This window comes from Cryptotermes secundus, unplaced genomic scaffold, assembly GCF_002891405.2.
Source record: "Cryptotermes secundus unplaced genomic scaffold, Csec_1.0 scaffold737, whole genome shotgun sequence".
Taxonomy (NCBI): Eukaryota; Metazoa; Arthropoda; class Insecta; order Blattodea; family Kalotermitidae; genus Cryptotermes; species Cryptotermes secundus.
The window spans coordinates 493,442-519,430 of NW_019727105.1; the positions used below are offsets into that span (position 1 = coordinate 493,442).

Consider the following 25,989-nt stretch of genomic DNA (forward strand, 5'->3'; position numbering starts at 1 on the left):
GCTTCAAAATAGAGCACATATTCAACTTTTGTTTTAGTATACACAATTCATCGTGCCTTTTTTTTTTTTTGCTAGTGGGGTGGGACTAAATCACTTGTACTGTGGCAACTTCTGGCCTATTGTACCAGCCCCAGATGATAGGTGAGTGTGATTGTGGAGCAGTTGGTGGAATGAAGATTGGCAGGGGAAACCGAAGTACTCAGAGAAAACCTGCCCCAGCGCCACTTTGTCCACCACAAATCCCACTTGACCAGACCCGGGATCGAACCCCGGCCGCCGCGTTGGGAAGCCAGCGACTAACCACTTGAGCTATGGCGCGGCCTCCTTCAACGTGCCTTACTTTGTTACATTCCCCTAATGTCGGAAATTTCTGATGCCTGCTGTCGTCAGAAATGTTCGGAGAGTCACTGAAAGAACTTTAACTTAACTGGAAACAATACGTGGGAGCTTTAGGTAACGTATAAAATTAATATGCAAAGCTGTAGTTTTTCCTGTTGTTTTATGCGGATGTGAAACTTGGACTTGCGCTATAAGGTAAGGGCATAGATTCAGGATGTTTCGAAACAAATTGCTAAGGAGAATGTGTGGTCCTAAGGGAGAAGAGTAATATGATATAGGAGAAAATTGGAAGTGAGGATCTTTATAATTTGTATTTACGCTAGGCCGACGAGATCAAGAAAGATGAGATGGAGGGACATGTTGAACTCACGGGAGCGATGAGAAATGCATAAGGAAGATACCATGTTGGATACAGGGCGTCAGTGGGAGGATAGGAGCAAAACGACTCTTAAGGAAAGAGACTGTGATTGAGTGGAAGTGAGTGCTGGAAGGTAGGATCCGGAAGTTGTCTGTTTTGAACGTGGTAATGAACCTTAGCTTCTGTAGACGACAGTATCGGTCTCAAGAAGGTCTGTGCTGCTTGTATTTCAGCTGCTTAAATTTGGAATATAACAAAGTATGTCAGACGCAGTAGCGGCCTCCATAGTCTAGGGGTAACGTTCCCACCTCATGACTCAAGGTACGCGGGTTCAAACCCGGCGGAGGCCGTGGAATTTTGAAGGGCCGAAAATTTCAGGGAACAAGTCCTCCGGGAGGGACTTTCAGCCGTGGGTCCCGTGTCGTAGCTTTACGGCACGTAAAAGAACCTCATGCCTCAAGGAGGCCTCTGAGCCAAATTATTAAGGACATTTCCCGCCCAACAATAGTCTCTAACGCCTCTGGTAGATGGGGGAAGCATCTAGATACCGCTGAGCCAGTAGAGGCCGAACTCGCTGGCTGACTCGGGACTGATGGTACGCACCAGTATCAGTAGGGTATAGAGACTGGTAGATTATCACAGGGGGACGTACAATAGACCACTGGTCGCGGTGCATGGGGAAACCCACCCCTACAATAATAATAATAATAATAATAAGAAGAAGAAGAAGAAGAAGAAGAAGAAGAAGAAGAATGTCAGACGGAGTGAGACTTCTGTTTAATAAATTTGTGGGAATGAACTCGACCGAATTTCAGGCACAGCCAAGACTCTGCAGCCAGAATAAACTAATCAGGAATGGAAGTTAAGTACAGTTCCAGAAAACAGTGGAACTGTGCTTCAGAGTAGAGACCATTGAGAGGTATTTTACCGTCGTGCCTACGATGTAAAGAACAGTAAAAGTTTCGTAACCCACCAGCTTGAGTATCAGTCTCGTGAAATACAATTTGTCTTGTCATTGTGTAGTGTTACCTCGCTGGATTCGCAATGAGCAACTCATCAGCAACAGGTAACACAACGGGAACATCGCTAGGGGGCAGAGTTTCCGCGTCTCCTGTAATGTGACAGTTGCGATCTGATTCGCTTAGTCTCCCTAGGAGTCAAGTCAGCAGAGTCTCTGGCACGTTAAGCGTTCTGCTCAGATCTACAGTTTTTCATCTAATTGGGAGGCGGCGGAAGGCAATAGTCCTGGAACCCGTTATGAAAAAAAAAATATAAATCTTGTTATCTGATTTTCGTAACTTTCATGCTAATCGAGACTGTAAGCAGACTGGGCGAAGTGAAGTATCGCAAAACAAACGATGTAAATTTATCTACAGGGAACGTAATACCACCACACGGTCTAACTTTGTGTTCCCACTTCTTGCTCTCTTTGTGCAGCTTCGTCCGCATATTATGCTCACACTTCTTCTCTTTAATGTATACCAGTACATGTTTCGGCCTATCTGGCTATCATCAGATGTGTAAGATGCTGGGTTGAAGGAACCTGCTTTCTGCTGTAGCATTAACATAAAAAATTAAAATCAGAACAGCTGTTTCCTTCAGCCCAGCGTGTTATACACCTGATGATAGCCCGTTGGGCTGAAACATGTAATGGTATATATTAAAGAGACGAATAAATGTGACATATGGACGAAGTTGCATAAAGACTGTAAGTAGTGGGAACACAGTGCAACAGGATGCGCCAGTATAATAATATACCACATGGTGTCAAGAGAACCAAAGCTAAGGCAAGCGGTCTGTCAATAATGGTGTTCTGTTCCTTTAAAAGCAAAGCAAAATGGGCATAACCAACGGTGTGCGAACATTCCTGCCTGTTATTAGCAATGTTTATGGCAGCTAGCACAGAATATGATAGGGCTTACGTACATATTGCGACAGAGCTTATTTATTTGTTAATACTGGGTAACCACATAGGGGAAACGTGGGGTCAGCGTTTTATCGCGAGTGGACGGCGCGCCTGCCGTGTATCGACCGGAGATTCCGTCTGCTCCATGGCGCTGGGTCTCGCGATGCGAGGAATAGCTGCCTGTTGATGTGGCCGAAGGGTCGTTATAAGGTGCCGTGTGGGCTGCGTATTGTTGTCTGTAATGGGAGAGAAGTGTAGGCGTACGTGTCAGTAATATATACCGAATTATTGACAGCAATTTATATCAATTCAATAAATCTTGACTGGCACGAAACGGTAAAAATACTGCATCATCATCATAACCATCAATACGGGCTCCTTAGCCTGTTCTTCTTGACTGTAGATTTGCAAGATTTCATAAAAGCATGGCTATGAAAGGCAACAAAACGTTTTCTGTTCAATGTTTCATTTGTCACGTGTAAAACAGTGTAGAAGTCACGTAAATAAGAACCAGTATCAATGAAATTTCAATTAAGGCAATCCGATGAAATGTGACCATTTTAAATTAATGTTGAACGTACAATTCGCCTCGATTTAAAGAGAAACGTGCGAATATTAATTCGGCGCCCTATATTACAAACTTCAAGGTTATTAGTGAGCAGTGTTAATTTCGGTGACTTTGTATGCGAGTGCAAGCTTCATGAACTTTAATAATTAAATTACCGTGCGGATTACCGTAACAGTATCATTCTGGACTCTTGTTTTGGAGGTATTCGATTCGAATCTCAAGCGGAACACTGACAATTCTGATTCAGGTCGTTGGTGGTTTTCTCAGTCCATTCTGACATTCTTTTTCCCTTGACGCTACAGCCCCAGTGGGCCTAGGCCCACCTCCATGAACTCCGTTCAGTTCTGACATATACTGGGATAATAATTTAATCAGGCCAAGATCACTTCTTGCAGATTCTTCCGAATTCATCATTCACGTATCATCCTACCATTTGACGTTGCGTAGTGTAGTTGTGACTGCCGTGAAGTGACTCAACCATTTACAGTTTTGTCCCTCCTTTAGTAACCTGTTCCACATGGCCGCGCCATAGCTCAAGCGGTTACTTCCTGGCTTCCCATCGCGGCGCCCCGGGTTCGATCCCGGGTCTGGTCAAGTGGGATTTGTGGTGGACAAAGTGGCGCTGGGGCAGGGTTTCTCCGAGTACTTCGGTTTCCCGTGCCAATCTTCATCCCACAAATTGCTCCACAGTCACCCTCACCTATCATCTGCGGCTGGTACAATAGGCCAGAAGTGGCCGCAGTACAAGGGACTTGGTCCCACCCCACTAACAATAAAGAAAAAGAAAATAAACCTGTTCCACAGGCGGAAACCTAACTTCACTCTGTCTCTCCATCGCGTCTGTGAACTTCGTAGGTCTTCCCTGCCTTACAGATGACGAAGCAGGTTGGTTCGAGCAGAGGTGCTCCTCCCGGATCTTGGCCGAGACTCACCGAGTATCCTGATTCACAAATATTATGTTTCTGGACATTGTCCATCGTCCTGTCTTCATCTAAAACACCGTCTTGTTTGTGTTTCAAAACACAGCGTTTCGGTGACGATTCTGTCTCCCCTACTCAGCTGGGCCCAATCGATGGAGTTGATAGCTCTCTGGTTCAAGGCCTCATACGTATAGAGTTGTTGATAATGCAATGTTTTCTTAGCTCTCGCACGTGGTTTGTGCTGTGCTTGGTTTGTATACCACGCCTTGGTGCTCGTACAGGTGTCCAGATGTAGGGATTAGTCTGTCGATTGGGCCCAATTGAGTAGGTTTTACCTGAAGACGGAGACATACTCCAGTCTCCGAAATTTTGTTTTGAAACAGAAACAGGTTAGTGTTTTTATATAAAGACAGGACGGTGGATAATGTCTAGAAATATTTTACAAAAATGTAATACAGTCATACTCGGTTTTAACGTCATTCAAGGGATCAGAGAAGTTAGGTCGTTATAGACAAGTGTCTTACTAAGCGATGAAGAGATTAAATCAGATTTCAAGAAGAAATATATATGATCATTTTACACGACACTAAAATTCACTTCAAATATAAACTAGATCTTACAGTATGTACAAAAATGGTAACTTTAAAAACATGTACGTATTTATTGAAGCCTATTTGTTACTGAAGCTACTTTTCCATATTTTCTTAAGACATTGAGAAGTTAAAAGCACTCATGCTCAATCGGCGTTATTGAAAACGGTCGTTGACACAGAGGGCAGGGAAAGGTCCAGTTAAATTTTTCACTGTCCATTAAAAGAAAGGGGGCGAGAACAGGGTAACTTCTACATCTGATTAATTTAATTTAGTGTTTATATTCAGTGTCTAAATGACCGCCTCTGTGGTCTAGTGATCAGAGTTCCCGGCTACAGATCCAGAGGTCCCGGGTTCGAGTCCCGACGCTACTAGATTTTCTGACAAGTAGTGGGTTTGGAACGGGGTCCACTCAGCCTCGTGAGGATAATTGAGGAGCTACTTGAATGGAAAAGTAGCGGCTCCCGTCTAGAAAACTGAAATTAACGGCCGTGGGGATTCATTGCGCTGACCACGTGATATCCTCTATCCACAAAAGCTGGCACTAACTTTGCCGACAAACTGCGATCTCTCGGTCGGTATAGTTCTCTTGCGGACTAAAACCCACCGAGTTTGTTTATTTGTTTGTTTGTTTGTTTGTTTATTCAGTGTCAAAATAGGCCTGTTTTCAGACACCCCTCATCTTCGGAAAAAAGGATTACATTTTATGTCCGCATTATAACGTCAATTTAAACCGTATTTCCTATGATTGAGTGGGGTATTCTGTATTTAAGATCGGTCTTCAAATATGCCATCCTGCATAACACTTTCGCCAATATTGCAGTTGTAGTATAAACAGGCAACCACCACCTCCTGTCACTTCTTTAATAAGTCATCACTTAACTAGAAGAATATATGATAAACATCGCGGTACTAATTAACCAAAGAATGGAGTAACATCTCGCAAGTTTATATGCTGAAGCTACCTTAATAAATCACGTTCACTTGCTTTCGGTTTCGAGACTGTGCTGTACACCGCAGCCCCGGCAGCTCGTAAGCTGTGAACATCCCATGTAGTGTTCAGGCAAGTAGTAAATTGGTGATGAATATTAAATAACTCTCGGGTTATTTAGAACTGTACTGTTCATGTACCAGTCTTCACCCTAGCCAAGGACATTTTGATTTGCTGCGCGGCAGTACTGTGATGGATGAATGTAACTGTTATAATCAGATCACCCATTCGACTTCAGGCGCCTTTGTAATCCTAGAGTTGCAGCATGTGTGTCTATGCTTATAGGTCACATCATGAACACTATATTACATACGAATCATCTGTGCATACTTTTGAGATATTTTTCTCGTTTTACTAATAAAGAAAGGTAAGATTATCGCATGGTATTACAAGGCCTATATCGATCTGTCTTTGCGTTTTGAACATTTTAAATACATCGATGTATCTTCGTGAGAGATACAGGGGGAGCTTCGTTAGTTGTTACCCATAATAACATACTCTGGTAATCTTGGCGTGTGTTCGGTGAACAGTAGTTGATTGTTCGACAACCTTCGTATGTGTTCAGAAGGCCATTGTTGATTATTGGTACAGGCTACAAGTTACGAAACGTAGGCCCACGAATAAAAATAACAAGTCATTAATACTCTTAAGCCTTATGGAAGAATGTATTTAGGATAAAATAGGATTATGGTCTTCATTTTTTCTGTAACTTTTTTGGGACATTTTTCTCTCTGATAAATATTTAACGAGTTGTACTCGAGTTACGCACAGAAACACTTGTAGGCCTTCATGGAATGTAATAAATTAAATTGAAACTTCGTCATGTCAAGCGTCTTGTCAGCGTTTCTGGAATTGTTTCACGTGTACAAACGGCAGACTGACGGAGCGATTTTAACAGGCGCTCCCCGGGGTTTGCTAACACGCGTGATGAGCTGGCATCAGCAACAGTCTTACGCTTTAAACAGCAGCGCTGAGCGATGAGATGTCAAGTACGAGGGGGTACCCAAAAGAAACCGAACTTATTTTTTTAAAATTATTTATTCAAATTTTAAGCACAAACCTTCAATCCCCTTCAAAGTACTCTCCACTTACACTAATACACTTGTCTAGTCTTTTATTCCATTTTTCAAAACATTGTCTGAATTCATCTTTTGAGATGCTTGACAGCGCCTCCGTCGTTTTTTCCGTTCATGTCTCTTTTCATTCGAGGAAACAAAAAAAAGTCGCACGGGGCAAGGTCGGGTGAGTATGGAGGGTGAGGGACAGGGGTCATACCATTTTTGGTCAAGAATTGTCGTACAGACAGGGCTGTGTGAGCAGGGGCATTGTCATGTTGGAAAAACCAGTCACCCGACTGCCACAAATCTGGCCGCTGAGCTCCAAGTCACTCCCGACAGCTCCACAATTTCTTCAATGGTCCGTCGTCGATCTTCCTTGATGATTTCAGGAATTTTTTCAACATTTTCATGTGTTCGGGCCGTGGAAGGACGACCAGAATGAGGTTTGTCATCAATTGACATTTCACCATTTTTGAAACGGGAAAATCACTCAAACACTTGAGTTTTCCCCATAGCATCGTCCTTGTACGCCGTTTTTAACATTTCAAGAGTTTCTGTTCCACTTTTCCCGAGCAAAAAGCAGAATTTCACCGCCGCACGCTGTTCACGAAAATCAGCCATTGCAAAAACGACGATCACACAAAACAGTTGTCACCATAAACTCTGCCGAAACTAGTCCTTACCTTCTGAAGCAACGGTAGTCAGCTTATCGACTCAGGAATGTTAGATCTATGCGCTCATAGCGGCAAAACGCGGTACTACAAAAGCTCTGCCCAAAAAAAAAAATTAGTTCGGTTTCTTTTGGGTACCCCATCGTACAACTAAACAGTGTAATTTTTAAGGTTCTCACGGCGGTGAGTATTTAGGTTGTGACACCGCGTAGTACCGTAGGGGCTGGATACAAACCTTTCGGAGGAATGTGCCATCTCCACATTCAGGGTCGACTTCGTGGGGAACATTAATATCAACTTACAGTACTGTACAATGTCACAACCAAGATGATGACATTCTGAAGTGATAAGCAGATGGAAGAGGCAAAGCTATCCCTGTAACAGGCCATGGAGGCCCATAGGGCTGTGAAACGTTGAGGCTCCAACATTTTCTAGTCAGCTCACAAATGGCAGTAAGGTTGTCAGCCTTATGCGCCGGCCGCCCTTTACCCTCAGGAAAATTCCTTGTACTCATTTATGTTAGAGACTCAGTCGACCCCAGGGTCATTATGCGGCTGGAAGTATTAGGTAAATTGAAAAACCCAGTGATGTCATAGGGAATGGAACCCGCAAACATCCGGTTTGTAGCGTAGTGCCTCACCCAACTACGCTACCACGTGCCCCCTGCGATAAACAGATACTTGTTACTATTACTTTGTGAGCTCTTGTGCTTAAAACGCTTTGGGATTAAAAATGTTGCGACACTGTGATTGAGAAACGCCTCTTAAGGGTACCGTGCAGCCGTTTTCCTGGAGTGAATGAGGAAACGCACGAGAATGTATTGGAGATGGAAGGAACCAAGGCCTGGATTGAAATCGGATACTGTCAGCGTGTCACAAGCGTTACCGCTGCATGAACTTGCTGGATTATTTATGTATGCTATTTCATTAGGCCTGTTATCTGAAGAGGCTCTTATGAACACGGTAATGAACTCTAGGGTTCCATAAAAGGCGGAGAATTTCTCTGCTTGCTTGGCGACTGTCGGTAGATAGACTTTGTACCACTGAATGAGGTGCTGATAAAGTGCACGAAATAGCTTGTTACCTTTCAGTGTATATATCCAGGTTTGGGATTAGTATCAAACCCTGGAACGCATTACCACATACATGGATGGCACGTTTTTCTAAGTTTTAATTCATGATCAGCCACTGGTTCGTACAGTCAGATGTCCATATGGGCCTACGTTACGTCCTCACAGCCTCTGTCTCCTGTCGGCCGTGATATGCATAAAGGAATTATTTTTGTAAAATCACTGAGGGCGTTACTGCAAGGCAAAATGAATCGAATTGCGACCTCTCTCCCCCTTGCCACTTCTCTTTGTGACGTCAGAGGTTCTCCCAACAGAGGCCGCCACCTGGGTTTTATGAACAGAAAATCTCCAACAATGAAACCTCGTAAAATTTCTTTTCTTAATATCAAGGTTTGCCACTTTAAGCTGAAGAGAATATCGGAGAGACCCATTCGCTGCACGAATGGAAGCAGGGACATCCCACGCGCCATTCCGGTTTGTTAGGAAGATTAGCCGTGTCGTGAGAGGCGGATTTATGTTGAATGGGATCATACACATTCTCCCATTTCGGTAAGTTATTTCTAAATGTCATGCCAGAATGTCGAAGTGAACGTATAATATAGCGAAAAATGTCTCCTAATCCCTGTCACGATTAGTCTTGTGAAGTGGTTTCTTGTCATCAGCGGCACTGAGCGTCCTTAGGTTGCGGATGGAGGGTAGCTGCTAGTATTATGAATGGACAGTGGATGGTCTTCCAGCATGGTGTTTAGAGGGGGCTAAGAACCCCTCACCCGAACATTTCCCCATACCAGATGCGGGCTCCTGTAAACATGCTTTGCATCCTGTTTTGTATGTCACTGATATGTAAATATGTCCGTCCATCACAGCAACTTTATGTTTCAGTAAATAGCTGATAGAATGAAATTGTCAGTCAGTCTGAGTAGTTTATTATGCTGACCATCATCAGGCGTTTATGAACAACAGAATGTATCCGCGCTCATGACTAACTTGCATGATGCAATGGATTCTTTGCCTTGTCATGTAAAAAATTTTTACGTAAGAATACGATGTTTAAATACACTAAAATACTTGGAGAACATTAGTAGTAAACCTTGTCCGAAATTATTATTATTATTATTATTATTATTATTATCATCATCATCATCATCTCTTGTCACAGGTTTATTTCCTGGGATTACTTTTCTTGAACCAGTGATGCACCTCACCACTCAGGCTTCAAGCTTCGCACTGTAGCACTTTCCGTAGTATGTGTGATGTTCCCAGGATAGCTGTTTTTTGCAGTGAATCTATGGAGTGCTTACCAGGAATTAATTCCAAATATTTTCTCAACCCTCTCGTGACTGTACCCGTGGCTCCAATAATTACTGGTATCACAAAACATTTCATGTTCCACATTCGCTGAATTTCGATGCTTAAATTTTTATATTTTAATTACTTCTCTGCTTGTTTTTGTACTACATTCCTATCCGATGGTACTGATACATCTATAAGTATGCAAGTTTTATTATTATTATTATTATGTTTAGTTTTTCTAAAAAATTGTCTTGTTATGTGCAGGAGGTTTTTATGGATGAAGTGTAGTGGGGTTATTAATATGTTTCGCAGCTACACGAGGGTACTTAATGTGGGTTCTTTAGAATGGTCTGTGGTATGAGGTAAGTGCTTGTCCCATAACGAGCAAGAAGAGTTACATCGGATACTTCACGAGTTTATCAGTGATGTCACTTCCAGAAATCCCTTTCCTCTCATCCTGTGTGATATCGACTGGTTAACAATTAATCGGTAGCAGATTCTTGAAGGGGGGATGCTCTCTCTCGAGCCCAGTCACTTTTCTCTCTTTTACTTTTCCCCATTATTGAGGAAGGAAATTGGGTTGATACTTCCTAGAAGACTACAAATCGAATTTTTTAGGCATCGGGAATAAGCGGTATGAGTAGACGTCATAGAAGATTGTCTGGATGTAGTTACACGTATGTTTCGTGCCTTGGCGTGAATCTATGCACGAGGTTCCTTTTTGTTGGGAACATTGAAATAGACATGTAGTAAACCGCTATGTAAGGGCCAGAGTGCGTGGTAGATATATGTGCAGATGCATCTGCTAAACTGCTTTGTGCTTTCCATGGCCTGTAGCGGCCTTAAAATATTTTAATGTTATTCCGTCGTCATCATCATCCACTGCTACTACAGGGATTAGTCTTACCGGACTATTCAGACTCCAAGGTTCAAACCAGAACTGGTCTTTCCATCTGCTGCATGGTCCACCGTCTCCTGTTTATTAATAGTAGATACAAGTAAATTGTTTATAGACGAGCGCTGTATACAAGAGAAGGAAGCATTCGTCATGCTACTGTTCTAGCTCATAATGATACATTTGCATGGAACATTCTTTTTTCCTCCTCTTGCTCCCACTTAGGAGCATAGGGCTGATTTTTCAGTTTCATTGATCAATTTACAGACGGTAGGACTCCTTGGACGGGTGATCAGCTCGTCGCAAGGCCTCTGCCTAAACACAGGACAACACAAACAGAATAAACGCATACACACACACCAAACATCTATGCCTTGTGTGGGATTCGAACGCACGATCCCTGCTTCCGAACGAGCGAAGACAGTACACGCCTTAGACCGCTCAGCTACCGTGACCGGCGTATGGAACATTAGTGGAATGATAACTGGCATTTAATCGACTGAGGTGTGTACTGTTTTGGGCCCTCTAATAGTATCCTCGTGAGCTCCCTGTTCCGAGCCTTCCATCATGTACGTAGATCAGGTAGTAAGCAGTAGGGTCGGGCCCGACCTAATTTAACTACGAGTAAAAAATTTTCAAATATATACTAACATTGTAGTTTTATAGAATTTCGTCATTTGTGTATTTCTCACGAATCACCTGACGATGGCTTGTCTGGGCCGAAACATGTGAAATAATGAAAACGTTTGTATGGAGGTGACATCCATTTTTATTTGTAAGTAGTAGGTTGCTGTAAAAACAGATTGAAATGGATACTTCGCAATTGCCTGAAACTGGTGTGAAACGCAAAACGTGAACCTGCTGTAGTCTGAAAATGCTGCAAGTCGTAGCAACCTTGCGTAGTCTTGAAACTGCTGTAAAACAAGTTTCGAATACTTCGGAACTGCAATCCGGAGCCGCTGCGAAAGTCACAGCAAGTATTACATAGTAAATCAGTAAGCAAAACTGAAAAAGGTAGGTTTTGAGTAGTCCGAAACTGCTGTGAAACTATCTTACATGATAAGTCTGAAATCTCTGTACAGTTTTATACTATGGTTGCTGAAAGTTCCGTAAATAGTTTAATCGTATGGAATTCGAAACTGCTGTAAAACGCAATAATAATCATAAAATTCTGCAATTTCTGTGAAAGAGCATTAATCTTGTGGAGCAATTAACTGCTGCAAAACTCATCGGTGAGTTCTAGAACTGCCGTAATTCTCCCTGTAGGGTCTGAAAGTAATGTAAAAATCACATAAGAACAAGTGACCATGTACTAAATGGATTTATGTTTTGTTTTGCAGGTGACATCACCCAAAAGGGCTATGAGAAGAAGCGAACGCGACTCCTGGCCCCTTACGTCCCCAAACAGGCGCAAGGTATGAGTAGCCATCTGTTCTGAAATATTATTTATGTTGCATTCCATAACGCCACATGGTAAATATCGAATATCAATATTTTTTCACATATATTTTATTCATTGGCTCCGTTGTTGTTCATGTCTTGAATCACGCTGATTGTAGAGAACTAAGAAAAGTTTGAAACTATCAAGATCATTGGTTTCATTGAATTGGCAAAATATTCGTTCTTCGTTGATTAAGTTTTGCATACGTAAATGAAAATCTCCAATTTAAAAGAATCCTGAATCTATCTTTGAATTCTAAACAGTTATGCCTGAGAAAGCTTGTGCCTTAAATTTGTTGATCTCCCAGTTCAGGCATCAACTTCATACAAGTTTTGATTCATTGTGATCGTGTTTGATCATTACAGTTTTAATAATATACGTATACATTACTATTGGGTTGGTAGGCGTTACTTAAAGCGCACGCCCAAAACTAGTACATACACACACACACACACACACACACACATACATTGACAACGGTTACATACAAAAATACACAGTTTGATTCATAGGACTCAACTTGGGTTGTTGTATGAGCCATACATACGAGGACTCATGCAGTCGTGTGTGTGCATACATACACACATACATACGCACGTATATATGTGTACATTCATACATTCAGACATGCACACACACATACATACACACATACATACACACACACACACATACATACATACATACACGCATGCACACATACATACGTACATACACACATACATACGCACGTATATATGTGTACATTCATACATTCAGACATGCACACACACATACATACACACATACATACACACACACACACATACATACATACATACACGCATGCACACATACACACATACATACACACATACATACGCACGTATATATGTGTACATTCATACATTCACACATACATACATATGGGCAGTGGTTTAATAGACCTGTATGTTGTTTTGTATTTGTCTTTTACCGCTGTTCGAAACATTAACGCTAGAGGCACAATGCTATGACATTTCGTAGAAAAATAAACTGGTATTGGAGTCGTCGGGTTCAGCTCCGAGATTTCGGTGCAGCCCTAATGAAAAGTGTGATGACTCTGTCTAATTCTCGCTCCATCAGCTGTGACACAACGCCATAGGCTGATCTCCTTCAGACGTCACTAACTGAAGGGTCGCGTAGAGACAGTCATTCTGAGGCGATAAATTGGCAGATACGGCAGTGTCGGCTTGAGAAACTTTCCACTTTTTCGGAGATACCATCGTTTTGATGGAGGTAGAATTGCTTCCAAAACGTCCGAAAGATTTATCCGCTCATCAAGGCGCAAGGATCAGAGGAACTGTCTGATTTACTATTATGGAAATTTCAAATTCCACCAAGCGACTTCACGTGTACTGCTGTTTCACACCAGTTAAACGATAAATGAGCAAGTCCGTAGACCCGTAGAGGAATGAGATTGTGTTGGTGTGTGCACGAGCGAGTTACCTCATTTACGCGTCTTTGTAATCACATTTCAGTATATGCTGTCCCCCCCCCCACCGTTTTTGCATATACGCGGTATGTTCACGTCACTTCGCTCCTGGGTCTGACTTACTGTGTGCATCTGACTCGCGTTGGGAGGATTTCGCTCTCTTTAGCGGGACGCACTAAATTATAGTAAGTCAGTATTTTCGTTTTATGTAAATCTTCCAGGATGTTTCGTCCGCATGTCTGGTCCATGAAAAAATTGTCTCGCATGTTTCGTCGGTTGACATTTCGTGCACTCCTTGAACTCCACGACTGTCGGTCCTTCTTATTTTACGCACACTTAATTGTTTCGACCTTCTTTACTTCCGCAATAACCCTGTGTGGGTCTTGGCCTCTTCCACGGTTTCGTAAGACTTATTTTTTTCTGGAGTGGGATCGTTAAAACTTACACCTAACCCCCATCCTGGAGGACCAGAAACGACACTTCGTCTGGTCCATATCCTTTGACCTGTCTGGCAGGGGTGGCACTACCAGGAGCTTACGCTCCCGCCATCATAGCCCTCCGGGACACTGGGGCGGACAAACCTCTCCACGGTAAGACGGCAGTCCTGGAGGAGGAATTGTTTCGACCGCACACTCCTTGTTGTACTTTTATTGTCTTTTTACCAGCATGTCTCCGGCAAAGAAAAATACCTGCTCAGACACCCACCCCACATTTTTAATATTGACTCTACGTGGGAAAGAAAGGTCAGCTTACGAGCTTTAGAACCATGGGAGCTTTTCCAGCGAGGCAGCTGTTTGCTTAAATCAGTGTACACTTGTAAATGGAATCCGCTATTGTAGAAGTCCCAGCCTGATATATTAAGCATTTAGTATTTTAAGAAACGGCACAGGTCGGATTGTGTACGGCGGACAAGAGCATGATCTGCCAAATTTCGAGCTCTGCATCACAGGCACTGCTTTGGTGTCCATTTATTCGAACTCGTGACGAATCACCGGGGTCAACTTCATTTATTTCTTCTAATTGTAAGATTATAAGGATTGTCGGTTTCAGTCCAGGATTAGACCAGAACGGGATCTTTACGAATGTGTAGCAGAGCACTTATTCAGAGCTTATTATCAAATGCTATCCTAAAGGGAATGGGACACCCAGGATAGCTCCGACGGTATAGTGACGGGCTGCACGGCCGGGGTTTGATTACTGATATAGGCGAGATCTTATCTAATCCGCGGCGTCGAGACCGGCTCTGGGGTCAACCCAACCTCCTATCCAGTGGGTACCGGAGGCATTTTCCCCGGGGGTAAAGCGCCCGGGGCATGAAGCTGACCACTCATCACCATTTAGTGCCGAGGTCAAGAATGTTTGAGCTATACCTCCACTCCCCCATATGTCTTCATGGCATCATACTTAGGGACAACTTAGCGGCCTCCGTAGTTTAGAGGTAACGTTCCCACCTCATGACTCGTGGTACGCGGGTTCAAATACCCGGCGGAGGTTGTCGAATTTTTAAGGGCGGAAAAATTCAGGGAACAGGTCTTCCGGGAGGGACTTTAGCTGTGTGTCCCGTGTCGTAACTTTACGGTACGTAAAAGAACCTCATATCCCCAAAGGGGGTCACTGAGCCAAATTCCAGGACGTTTCCCGCCCAACAATAGCCTCTAAGGCCTCCGATAGATGGGGGAAGCATTATAGACACCGCTAAGCAAGTGACCGAACTCGCTTGCTCGGCGGGACTGATGGTACGCACCATTTATCGGTAGGGTAAAGAGACTGGTAGAATATCATAGAGGGAAGCACAATAGATCAAACTGGTCGCGGTGCATGGGGAAACCCGCCCTCTCTAACTAACTAACTAACTAACTAACTAACTAGGGACAACTTTGCCTTACCTTAAAAGGGAATCATTGAATCTATGAAACTAATGGTAAACGTACACAGAGATATTTGTATTGATTTCAAGACGATAAATACTTCCTAAATTACGAGTATATTTCTTTTGTTTAAGGAAGATGGCTCGAGTGTATATATGTATATGTAATTGCCGTGGACGTCTACTCAGCTTCTAACAGAAATGAGTACCAGGAATCTTTCTGGGAGTAAGGCGCGTAAGGCTGAGCTCACCGTCATATGTAAGCCGATTGTCTAGAAAATGCTGCAGACTCGACATCTCACAAACCTGGCCTCCACGGTCTGTTATGGGGATATACCACGTCTATATATATATATATATAAAGCTAAAGTCGTCCCTGTGCCGGTCACGGTAGCCGAGCGTTCTAAGGCATGTACTGTCTTCGCTCGCTTGGAAACCGGGATCGTGGGTTCGAATCCCACCCAGGGCATGGATGTTTAGTTTGTGTGTGCATTTTTCTGTGTTTGTGTACAGGTAGAGACCTTGCGACGAGCTGATCACCCGCCCAAGGAGTCCTACCGAATGTGTAAGATCTGAAAAAACCGAAGTGAACGGAGAAGTTCATGGAGGTAGGCCTAGGCCCACTGGGGCTGTAGTGCCAAGGGAAAAAAAGTTGTCCCTGTGCTTAACTAATTAAGCACTACACCATGAAGATCTATGGTGGAATGAATATATAGATCCACGTTTTCTTGATCCCGCCACTAGTTGGAGGTAAGTGGTCAGCTTCACGCCCTGGCCGCTTTGCCCCTAGGTGAAAGAGCTCCCGCTACCCATTGGATGAGAGGTTGGGTGAACCTCAGAGCCGGTCTGGACGACATGGGTAAGTGAAAATTCTTGCCCCCACCATGACTCGAACTCCGACCCCTTAGTCGTCCAGCCCGTAGCCAGTCGCTATACCGACTGCGCTATCTCGGCTCCTTTTTGTGTGTATATAAGTGTGTGTGTGTATATATATATATATATATATATTCTCTGAGATCAGATCCTATATGAAATTTGTACGAAAGGCTCCAGGTAACAAAATGTGAAGTAAAGAAGTCGGAAGATATTCCTGTGCTTAATTAAGCGCCAACCGTGGCTCCCGTTCCACACATCATAAAGTCGGCACCAGATGGAATTGAATGGTCCCATTTAATGCCCGGGCCCCTTATATAAGAGCCTTGTGTACCCATTGAATAGGAGGCTGTGTAGCTGATGTGGAAGCGTTGGAAAAGAGAAAATCTCTTACCTCTACCGATATTCGAACCATGGATGTTCGGCCCGTTGCGAGTCAGTATACTGACAGATCTATGCTTTAATGTTGAAAATTATGTTCCAGGTGTTACACCTTACGTTATAAACAGACATTGGTGGTTTCTGAGTTGTGTTCAGTTGGAAACTTTCTTTGCTGTAACCTCACGAAGACAAGTGGGGCTTGGGGAGCAAGACCCTGATTTAATCAAAACGTAACATTCTACACAGATAAGGTACAGTATCTTATTAACCGAGACTGGACAGAACCGAACGGCAGTTGGTGGCGGAATATATCCAGAAGACATAGTTTTTATATTACAACTGCTATTTTATCTACAATTAATTTGTTCAGAGTCATTCAAGGTTACACTTGGCATGACAGCAGAGTTCTAGGATAGTGACAGACGAGCAGTTGACTAATGCCCCGTGTTTTTTGTCGGTTGTATCGTGTCAAGACTGACAAATTACTTGATGGATACCCACCATGGCATGCATATGTTTATCAGCCGTGGTTCGTGGATCATTGTCGGTGCGCAAATACTGCTGTCTGGACTGCCTTATTCTAGTTGGCAGTTACTAGCTTGCATCGCATTGCATGCCCCCCTCCCCACACACCGCAGTGGAAAGATTTCTGTTTTTTTCCCCTGCTCTTTTATTCTTTGTCATTTCCTTTTATCGATTGACTTTGGTTCTAACACTACAACTTTTGTTTTCCTTCTTTTTGTGGTGTTAAATTATGTGGCAGACCAGTTCACGAAGAAGGCGACACAGGTTGATTAAGATGGTCTCTGAATTTCTCATAAATGAGAAAGAGCCACGTTGCGGTCCCTAACACCGTTGGAACACGCACGCTAATTACTTCGACGCACTCTTGCGTAGCTTTGAATTGAGAATATTCAAACTGGATGACATGACATCCTCTTAAATTTAATACCACGTAAAGAAATTAAGTTTGATCGCAAGTAGAGGCCGCGCCATAGCTCAAGCGGTTAGTCGCTGGTTACCCACCACGGCGGCCCGGGTTCGATCCCGGGTCTAGTCAAGTAGGATTTGTGGTGGGCAAAGTGGCGCTGGGGCAGGTGTTCTCCGAGTACTTCGGTTTCCCCTGCCAATCTTCATTCCACCAAATTCTCCATCATAATCACCCGGGGCAGGTACAGTAGGCCAATCAGTGGCCGCCGTGCCGAGTGGACTCAGTTGGACTCCACCCCCCATTAGCGAATTAAAAAAAAGTATTCATCGCAAGTAAGCTGAACGGGTTGCCTTAGTGGTACCACTCCAGGGCAAGTTCTCGGTTAGAACCTCGGCTGTCATTACATTTTGATGGTTTTCCTCCGTTCCCACAAATGTCAGAGTAGTACCTCTCTTAAACCAATATCGTTTCCTTCCAATTCGTCAGTTTGTAGTCCAGCTAGTGACAGAATTAACGCAGTTGTAGCGAATAGCTACGGGCTGGACGGCCGAGGCGTCAGAGTTCGAGTCTCTGTTGGGGAAAGATTTTTGTCCTCTCCACGTCGTCCAGGCAGGTTCTGGGGCTCATGCAACCTCCTATCCAGTGGGTACGTGGGGCTCTTTCCTCGGGGGTAAAGCGGTCGGGGCATAAAGCTGACCACTCACCTCCAACTAATGCCGAGGCTAAAATAGCCCACTAGAAGAAAATTACGTAGTAATGAATATAATCCTAGAGGTGTTTGGATGTATTTTACAATTGTACAATGTGAGGCAGACATTTAAGCTCAAATTTGAGGTCACGTTAATTCTTACGAGTATATAACGAATGTACGTTGGCTCCGGCCAGTGTGAAAATGCTGGACGGACTTTTGCCCCCTCCCCCGTTCTATTTCATGAATGAGACGTCATAATTTGCAGACAGTTTAACCGCCCTCGCTCAAGTGTGGAAGCTGAGGAACATCGCGAAAGCCATCAGTCACGACAAGCCAGTCATTCGAAACTGTCCCAAAAGCGTGTGCCTTACTTGGTCCAAGTTTCAGCTGTAGCCATTAAATTAATTGGCTTTCCTGTACGTTCATTAAAAATAGGCGCAGACAACCTGCAGAACGAAATTATAATTAATATTTTCAGCAAGTAATGGTATCTTTGCAGAGGATAGTCAGCTTTATACATTGCACACTTGTCTATCTGCCGGCCTTAATTAACTTTCGAGATTCTCATTAATGGTTTCTCCCAAAAGCCTGACACTGCTGCTTGTGCCTTGTGGCTATTACTGATCGGCTGCTGAAGATGGATTGGTCCACAAACGAATGTCATAGCTATTATAGAATGGTATCGCAGAAAACGTTTGTAAAGTGAAGGAAGAATTCTGAATTTTTCCGAGTTCTTTTGCTTTCCTCAGTGGCGTTGTGTGTCAGCTGATGTTATCTCCAGGTCATACCAAGCATGGCTACCTAAACAGTTCTGTGTTAACGAGATATATGAATCTGTGTTTCATTCCTTTATTCATTCAAACTCGAGTCCTGCCTTTTTCTCAGAAAGGTTGATCAAATCTCTGAGATAGGTAAAGTGTAGTTATGATTTATTTTAACTGTCTTACAGTGCATACATTTATTCACCTTACTCTTCTCTCTTGCACTACATGTTTCAGCACAAAAGTGCCATCTTCAGGTGCTTTTTGTTGTACGTCAAACCACTTCATTGCATGCCCTGTTGTCTTTATACTAAAATATATACTCGTCATATATATTGATAAATTTTAAATATTAAAAATATTAAAACTGTTCAGGATTTGTCATCCTTATGTCGTATCTCAATACGCGAGTCACACCTATCTTCCTCTATCGGAGCATTCTTCCTACTTTCATGTGTGTATTGTGCTTTGTGTTGTGTCTTGCTACTGTGACTGCGTGTGTTATACAACGAAAAGCACCTGAAGATGGCACTTTTGCGCTGAAACATGTAGTGCAAGAGAGAAGAGTAAGGTGAATAAATGTATGCACTGTAAGACGGTTAAAATAAATCATGGACATGAATCAGTGCAACAGGACGCTAAAATATAACAGTATAAAGTGTAGTTAACTTTCGTTATATGAGAATATTTAGTCTCCCTATGTTTTATGTATAAATATTGCTGATGAAGTATAATATTTGTCTGTGTCGTTGCTTTTAAGTTACGGAGAACACATTTTGATCTTGATGAATCAGTTTCTTAATGGAAAAACATTAGTGAGCATTATGTAACCGTTTCAGTGACTCAATGAAAACGATATAGTCTGTCATGTTACTCTTTTGATTTGCTAATCAGACTTAACAAATGAAGGCTATTGTCTCTGATTTGTCTGATAGGTACTGAAGTTTCGCAGCAACCTGCTGCCTCGTGTTCTACCCTGAAATTACAAATTTAACATTTATGAATTTTGACTTCCTGTGGTTTGTGACTTAAGAGATCGACACAATATTTACTGCTGACATATGTTTCCTGCTCATATCAGTTGCTTACCTATTAAATATGGAGACTTGGGTCGATAAAGTCTTCTCTGATGATATGCAGCGTTAATACGGAATGAAAGAAAGACGCATCAGAGACTCTTTGTCACTATCATCAGTAGATGATTTGATGAATTATATATATAAAGCATGTATAGGCTAATATATATTATAAATGATATAACACATGTATGTAGGACCATATGATCTAACGATAAAGTTGTGTCATTCATCACATCAGTCATGATGAATATAGAAACAGTCCTCGAAACGTCGGAGTTTTATTCCGTATTTACGTGGCTCTGTTAAACAGCTGTTCTTACCGCTGATTTGAAGTTTATTTCTAAATGAAAGTTTGCACTTGAACTGAAGTATTTGAAAATCAAAACGATATATTAGTTACTTGAAGAATGCCGTCTTGTGTGATGTGGCGCCGTGTAAACATAGTATAAACCGACGTTTTGGAGGAACGTAACCCCTCCATCTTCAGGGTAGAAGAAAGAAAACATCCGCGAGCGAGGAACCAGCGTGAGTAGGGGCTGCTGCTGTCGCTGGATCCTCGCTCGAGGATTTGTTTTATTTTTCTTCTACTCTGAAAATGGAGGCGATACGTTCTTCCGAAACGTCGCTTTATACTATGTCTACACGGCGCCACATCCCAGAAGACGGCATTCTTCAAGTAACTACTATATCGTTTTGATTTTCAAATACTTCAGGCATTCTTCACGGTCACCGCCGTGAAAACCTCAAATCTTACATACTGGTTGTTTGTTTATGTTAACTGTGTGATGTCGCAAATTGATACCATGTTGGTTACCAGGTGGAGCCTTACGTTTGAATGTTCAGAGAGTGTTTAAATGTTTGTGCATAACGAAATTCCAGATTGTGTGAAAGGAAGACTCTTTTTTTTTTTTTTTCTAGAGGGATTATTCTGTCTTTATTCAGCGCGAGGCTGATGACTTCATCCCATTCGTATCGCAAGGAAGTAAGGGGAGGGGGTTCTATTTTTAAACCTGCCGCTCACTTTCACTTCAGTTCAGATGCGAACTTTTCTAGTTTCCTGAATCCCATCGAGTGGATGTTTTTTACGTGAGAGTTTATATTCAAGGCGGGTCGGGAGTGAGGGGTCAACCATCCGTTCCTCTGTGCCATTCATTCTCCCATGTGATATCATCCTTAAAGATTTGAACATTATGGATTCCATCACAGCCCAAGATATCAAGATCCTTAACAAAGGGATCTATGTGACTAGTAATGGAGACTGCTGATCCGTGTTGTCCTCTCGGATCAGTTTCAGCCTGCGAATCACTTCCTACCTATTATAACCTGTTTTCAGAGTTATAGCGAAGACTGAAATATACGCTTTTCATTTATATTTTTAATAATTTAAACCGTGGTATTAAATTTTCATAAAGCGCCTTCAAGCGCAGTTAAATTTGCACGTAGTATGGTCAGAAATTTATGTCAGATAGATTGCTTATTCGTCAAAACCAGCTGCTCTTCTGTGAAACCCCATTTTTAGTTTTCCACTGTAAATTATTTACGCGTGAGCAATATTTTGCTACCACATGTTTCAGTTAGTCTTCATAATACATGTTTCCTCACATATGTACATTATAAAATTGACAAGAAACCACCCAAGTGGTCATGTCAAAATGTTATCTGAAGCTTTGCATAGTAGTAGGACCTGTTTATTAGAGAATCTATGAAAAACTCCGGCTGCCAGTACAGATTGCAGGTGTCCGAAAAAAACAAGTGAGAAATTTAAGATAAAGACACGTGTGTGACATCAGAGTGGCACTCTACAACAGAACATCAATAAGATGGATGAAGTCAACGGTAAACTGTCGAGCAGATATAGAGAATAAAGAGAATGTTGAAAATTTACGTTTCTCCTAGGCCTGTTGATGGGTACGATGCATCAGCCAAACTAGCAGAACAACTCTGGAATAACATGATACGACCAACCGCCAGATAAAGAAATGTTTTAGAACCCTAAAGCGCTTTATCGAAGATTGCAGGATATGATCATCTGCAGTAGAATTGTCAGGTTTGTTTTTTTTTCATAGAGATATCAAATATTTTCTTTGTCAGTTTCCATTGCCTCTCAATTTCGTGATCTCCTAAGATATTCTTTATGCCCAACAAAATATGTCACAGTGCGACCACATGCTTTCGAGACGCCAGCGCAGTTTTATTTGTACGAAACAGCCATCGGATTTGAGGTTCTGAAAGCGCTGACTAAGAAGATTACGCTGTGTCGTCCGGTAAAAATCGGCCGACTTTTCGGAAGAACGTATTTCCTCCACATTTAGAGTGGGGAGTAAGCCAAAGAAGCAAGAAGCAAGTAACAAGCTGAGCGATTAAAATTGAACGCCAGGGAAGCCACATGACGCTTGTTCGATGTCCTTGGTGCAAAATGACAGGGAAGCCACATGATGCTTCTTCGATGTCCGTGGTGCAAAACGGCAGGGAAGCTGCATGATGCTTGTTCGGTGTCCGTGGTGCAAAACGCCAGGGAAGCCACATGATGCTTGTTCAATGTCCGTGGTGCAAAACGGCAGGGAAGCCACATGATGCTTGTTCGAAGTCCGTGGTGCAAAACGGCAGGGAAGCCGCATGATGCTTGTTGGAAGTCCGTGGTGCAAAACGGCATGGAAGCCACATGATGCTTGTTCGATGTCCGAGGTGCAAAACGGCAGGGAAGCCGCATGATGCTTGTTCGATGTCCGTGGTGCAAAACGGCAAGGAAGCCACATGATGCTTGTTCGATGTCCGTGGTGCAAAACGGCAGGGAAGCCACATGATGCTTGTTCGATGTCCGTGGTGCAAAACGGCAGGGAAGCCACATGATGCTTGTTCGATGTCCGTGGTGCAAAACGGCAGGGAAGCCACATGATGCTTGTTCGATGTCCGTGGTGCAAAACGGCAAGGAAGCCACATGATGCTTGTTCGATGTCCGTGGTGCAAAACGGCAGGGAAGCCACATGATGCTTGTTCGATGTCCGTGGTGCAAAACGGCAGGGAAGCCACATGATGCTTGTTCGATGTCCGTGGTGCAAAACGGCAAGGAAGCCACATGATGCTTGTTCGATGTCCGTGGTGCAAAACGGCAGGGAAGCCACATGATGCTTGTTCGATGTCCGTGGTGCAAAACGGCAGGGAAGCCACATGATGCTTGTTCGATGTCCGTGGTGCAAAACGGCAAGGAAGCCACATGATGCTTGTTCGATGTCCGTGGTGCAAAACGGCAGGGAAGCCACATGATGCTTGTTCGATGTCCGTGGTGCAAAACGGCAAGGAAGCCACATGATGCTTGTTCGATGTCCGTGGTGCAAAACGGCAGGGAAGCCACATGATGCTTGTTCGATGTCCGTGGTGCAAAACGGCAGGGAAGCCACATGATGCTTGTTCGATGTCCATGGTATTAATTATAATATATAATTCTGCATTCTGTTCCCATTTATGAATAATTTATAATGTTGAGTGGATTTATTAACCATTTTGGAACTTGCGTATCTTGATAGCGATTTTACGTTACAGTTGATTGTTTCTTTTTTGACATTTGCAGTGTGTACCAGCAGCCGAAATTTGCTGCAGTCATTATTAGGCAAGTACGGATTTTAATGTGCATAATTGCGAACTATATTTCGACGTGACCACTTCAGTGGTTTAGTTTCAGAGCGAAATTCGTTTAAGTTAAATATGGAATTCTGCATAATAAAATTCAGGCTTTAAATTGTTATGTCTCTACATGATTCAGAACTCATAATGGCAGCAGAAAATTTGTCTGACGCAAGGTTGAAATAGTAAATGGTTTCTGAACGAACTGAATATTTAAGAAAACGCAAGGAAAAATAACGTATGACCGTGCATACGAGTGTTAGCGTTGCAGCATTAAATTTGTGTATGCAAGAAATGAGCATCGCGGCTTTGTATGCAGAATAGCATACATTTCTACATTTCGAAACTATGATTACCACACTGGAGTACAGTCTTCCATTCCTTGTCTCCATGTCACGGTGAAAGCTCAGCAGGGGTCCCAGGAATGTTACCGTACCTGAACCCTTGTAGGCAGTGTGGATGAATCTGTTTATAATGAAATTTCCTTCGCCTGACTTCTGACCTCAAACGCACAGTTTGTTATGCTTTTCTTTTGAACGTATGCGTTTCACTTCTCTGTAACACATTTCAGCTAATCATATTCCAGTTAACCCCTACTCGTCTTACACGCATTTCTTCAGCCAGACGAAAGTAATTCTATTTGCTCTGCTCAGTCAGTTAAAGATAATAGGTTTTATATAACAGTTGTCTTTGTTGTGAATTGTTGTTCACTTCAACTAACCCTCTCTCTCCGCTGTAGAGTTGTGTTCTTTATGTGTGTACTGCGCCATTCTGTAAGCATGTGTACGTGTTATAACAAATGTGTGACTAACAAGAGAGACAGAACGCTGATTGGATAGCACTTCAGCGTGCTACGTAACATGCGTAGGTGATGAAACCTTTATTATAACTGTTCTCTTATTTTATATCTTATAATAATACTCGAATTTTATATCTTATAATAATAATTCCGATGTATTATATAAATATTATTGATTGAGTACATAAATGAAATAGGTTAATTTGGTTAATAAATATACATTTGTAACAATTTAATGCTTTCAAATGCGTCTGTTGTGACCCGACGATGCACGCAAGCAGGACCCTATCTTGTACCATAAGAGGAGTCAGCGAATTGTGTGTTCTACCGGTCGTAACAGGCAACAAGAACACGGGTATCAAAGGGGGGGGGGATGTTTTCGCGTTTGATCATGGACTTGTACTACAGGCGTTTTTGGTTTGGGTTAGAAGGATAAACTTGTTTTCTCCAAACGACCGGTTTGATTCAGTTGCCGCCCATATTACTATTCAAATATTCTCGTAAGCACCACAGTTATAAACAGACTGACGATGTAACAGCTATGTGTATGAGGGTGTGAGCACGAAACAGGGTGGTGCAGGTTAAATTTTCGTCTTCTGTATCGCTGCAGTCTCACTGTACATAGCTCGAAACAAGGTCGTTGCTGGTAGCCCGCATGGTGATGGTATTAAGTCTTATAGTGACCGTTCTTATACGAAGAAGACAGTTTCAGAAAAGTAAATGTGATATTGCTAGTGATGCACAGTTTCCTTGTTAGTGTAGGAATATATATAAGAAATAGGCGTATAACTCCAGGAACAAAGTATTTTATGAGAAGCTGGTGATTTCTCAGTTGGGCCAAGAAATTCCTATCTCTGTGAAGCCCGAAGGGCCAAATTTTAGGGTCCATAAGCGCCCATCACTCGGCAAGGTGAATCCAGACCACACTTTCACGCCGTTCCTTTAAGATCCATTGTAGTATTATCTTCCATCTTTGCTAGTGTCTCCCAGATAGTCTTATCCTTCAGATGTTTCTGCTAAAATGTCGAATTCATATCTCATGTCCCGATGTCCCCGGCCAGCTCGCTCTTGTTTGTTTGATTGGCTTAACAATATTTTCTGAAGGATGGCCTGCAAGTTGTGAATCCCTTCATTATTTACTTTTCTCTGTCCACCTGTTACGTCCTCTCTTGGATCGAAATGTTTTCCCATGTGTCGTGTAGCATTTCTATCCGAGTGGTTTGTTGTATTGACCCTATCGTCATCTCCAGAGTTGTCATACTCGTGTGTAATATTTGGTTGCAGATGTTTAACGTCCANCAACTTAACGCCCAGTATTTGCAGTCCGTCAATATTGCAACACTCTTACATTCACCACTCAATTTTTTAGTAAAAATTTTTAATTAAAAATTGAGTGTTGAATGGAAGAGTGTTGCAATATTGACGGACTGCAAA

The 25,989-nt window shown here is 42.7% G+C and overlaps 1 protein-coding gene across 8 annotated transcripts in view; it reads left to right on the forward strand.

The window, feature by feature from the left end:
- LOC111864481 (disco-interacting protein 2) overlaps positions 1-25,989 on the forward strand; it is a 624,392-nt gene that overhangs the window by 475,789 nt on the left and 122,614 nt on the right. For all 8 annotated transcript variants that reach the window (XM_033751450.1, XM_023851752.2, XM_023851750.2 and 5 more), the window contains one exon: positions 11,999-12,073. In XM_033751450.1, coding sequence (XP_033607341.1) covers positions 11,999-12,073 — 75 coding nt within the window. The remainder of the gene's footprint in view (positions 1-11,998; positions 12,074-25,989) is intronic.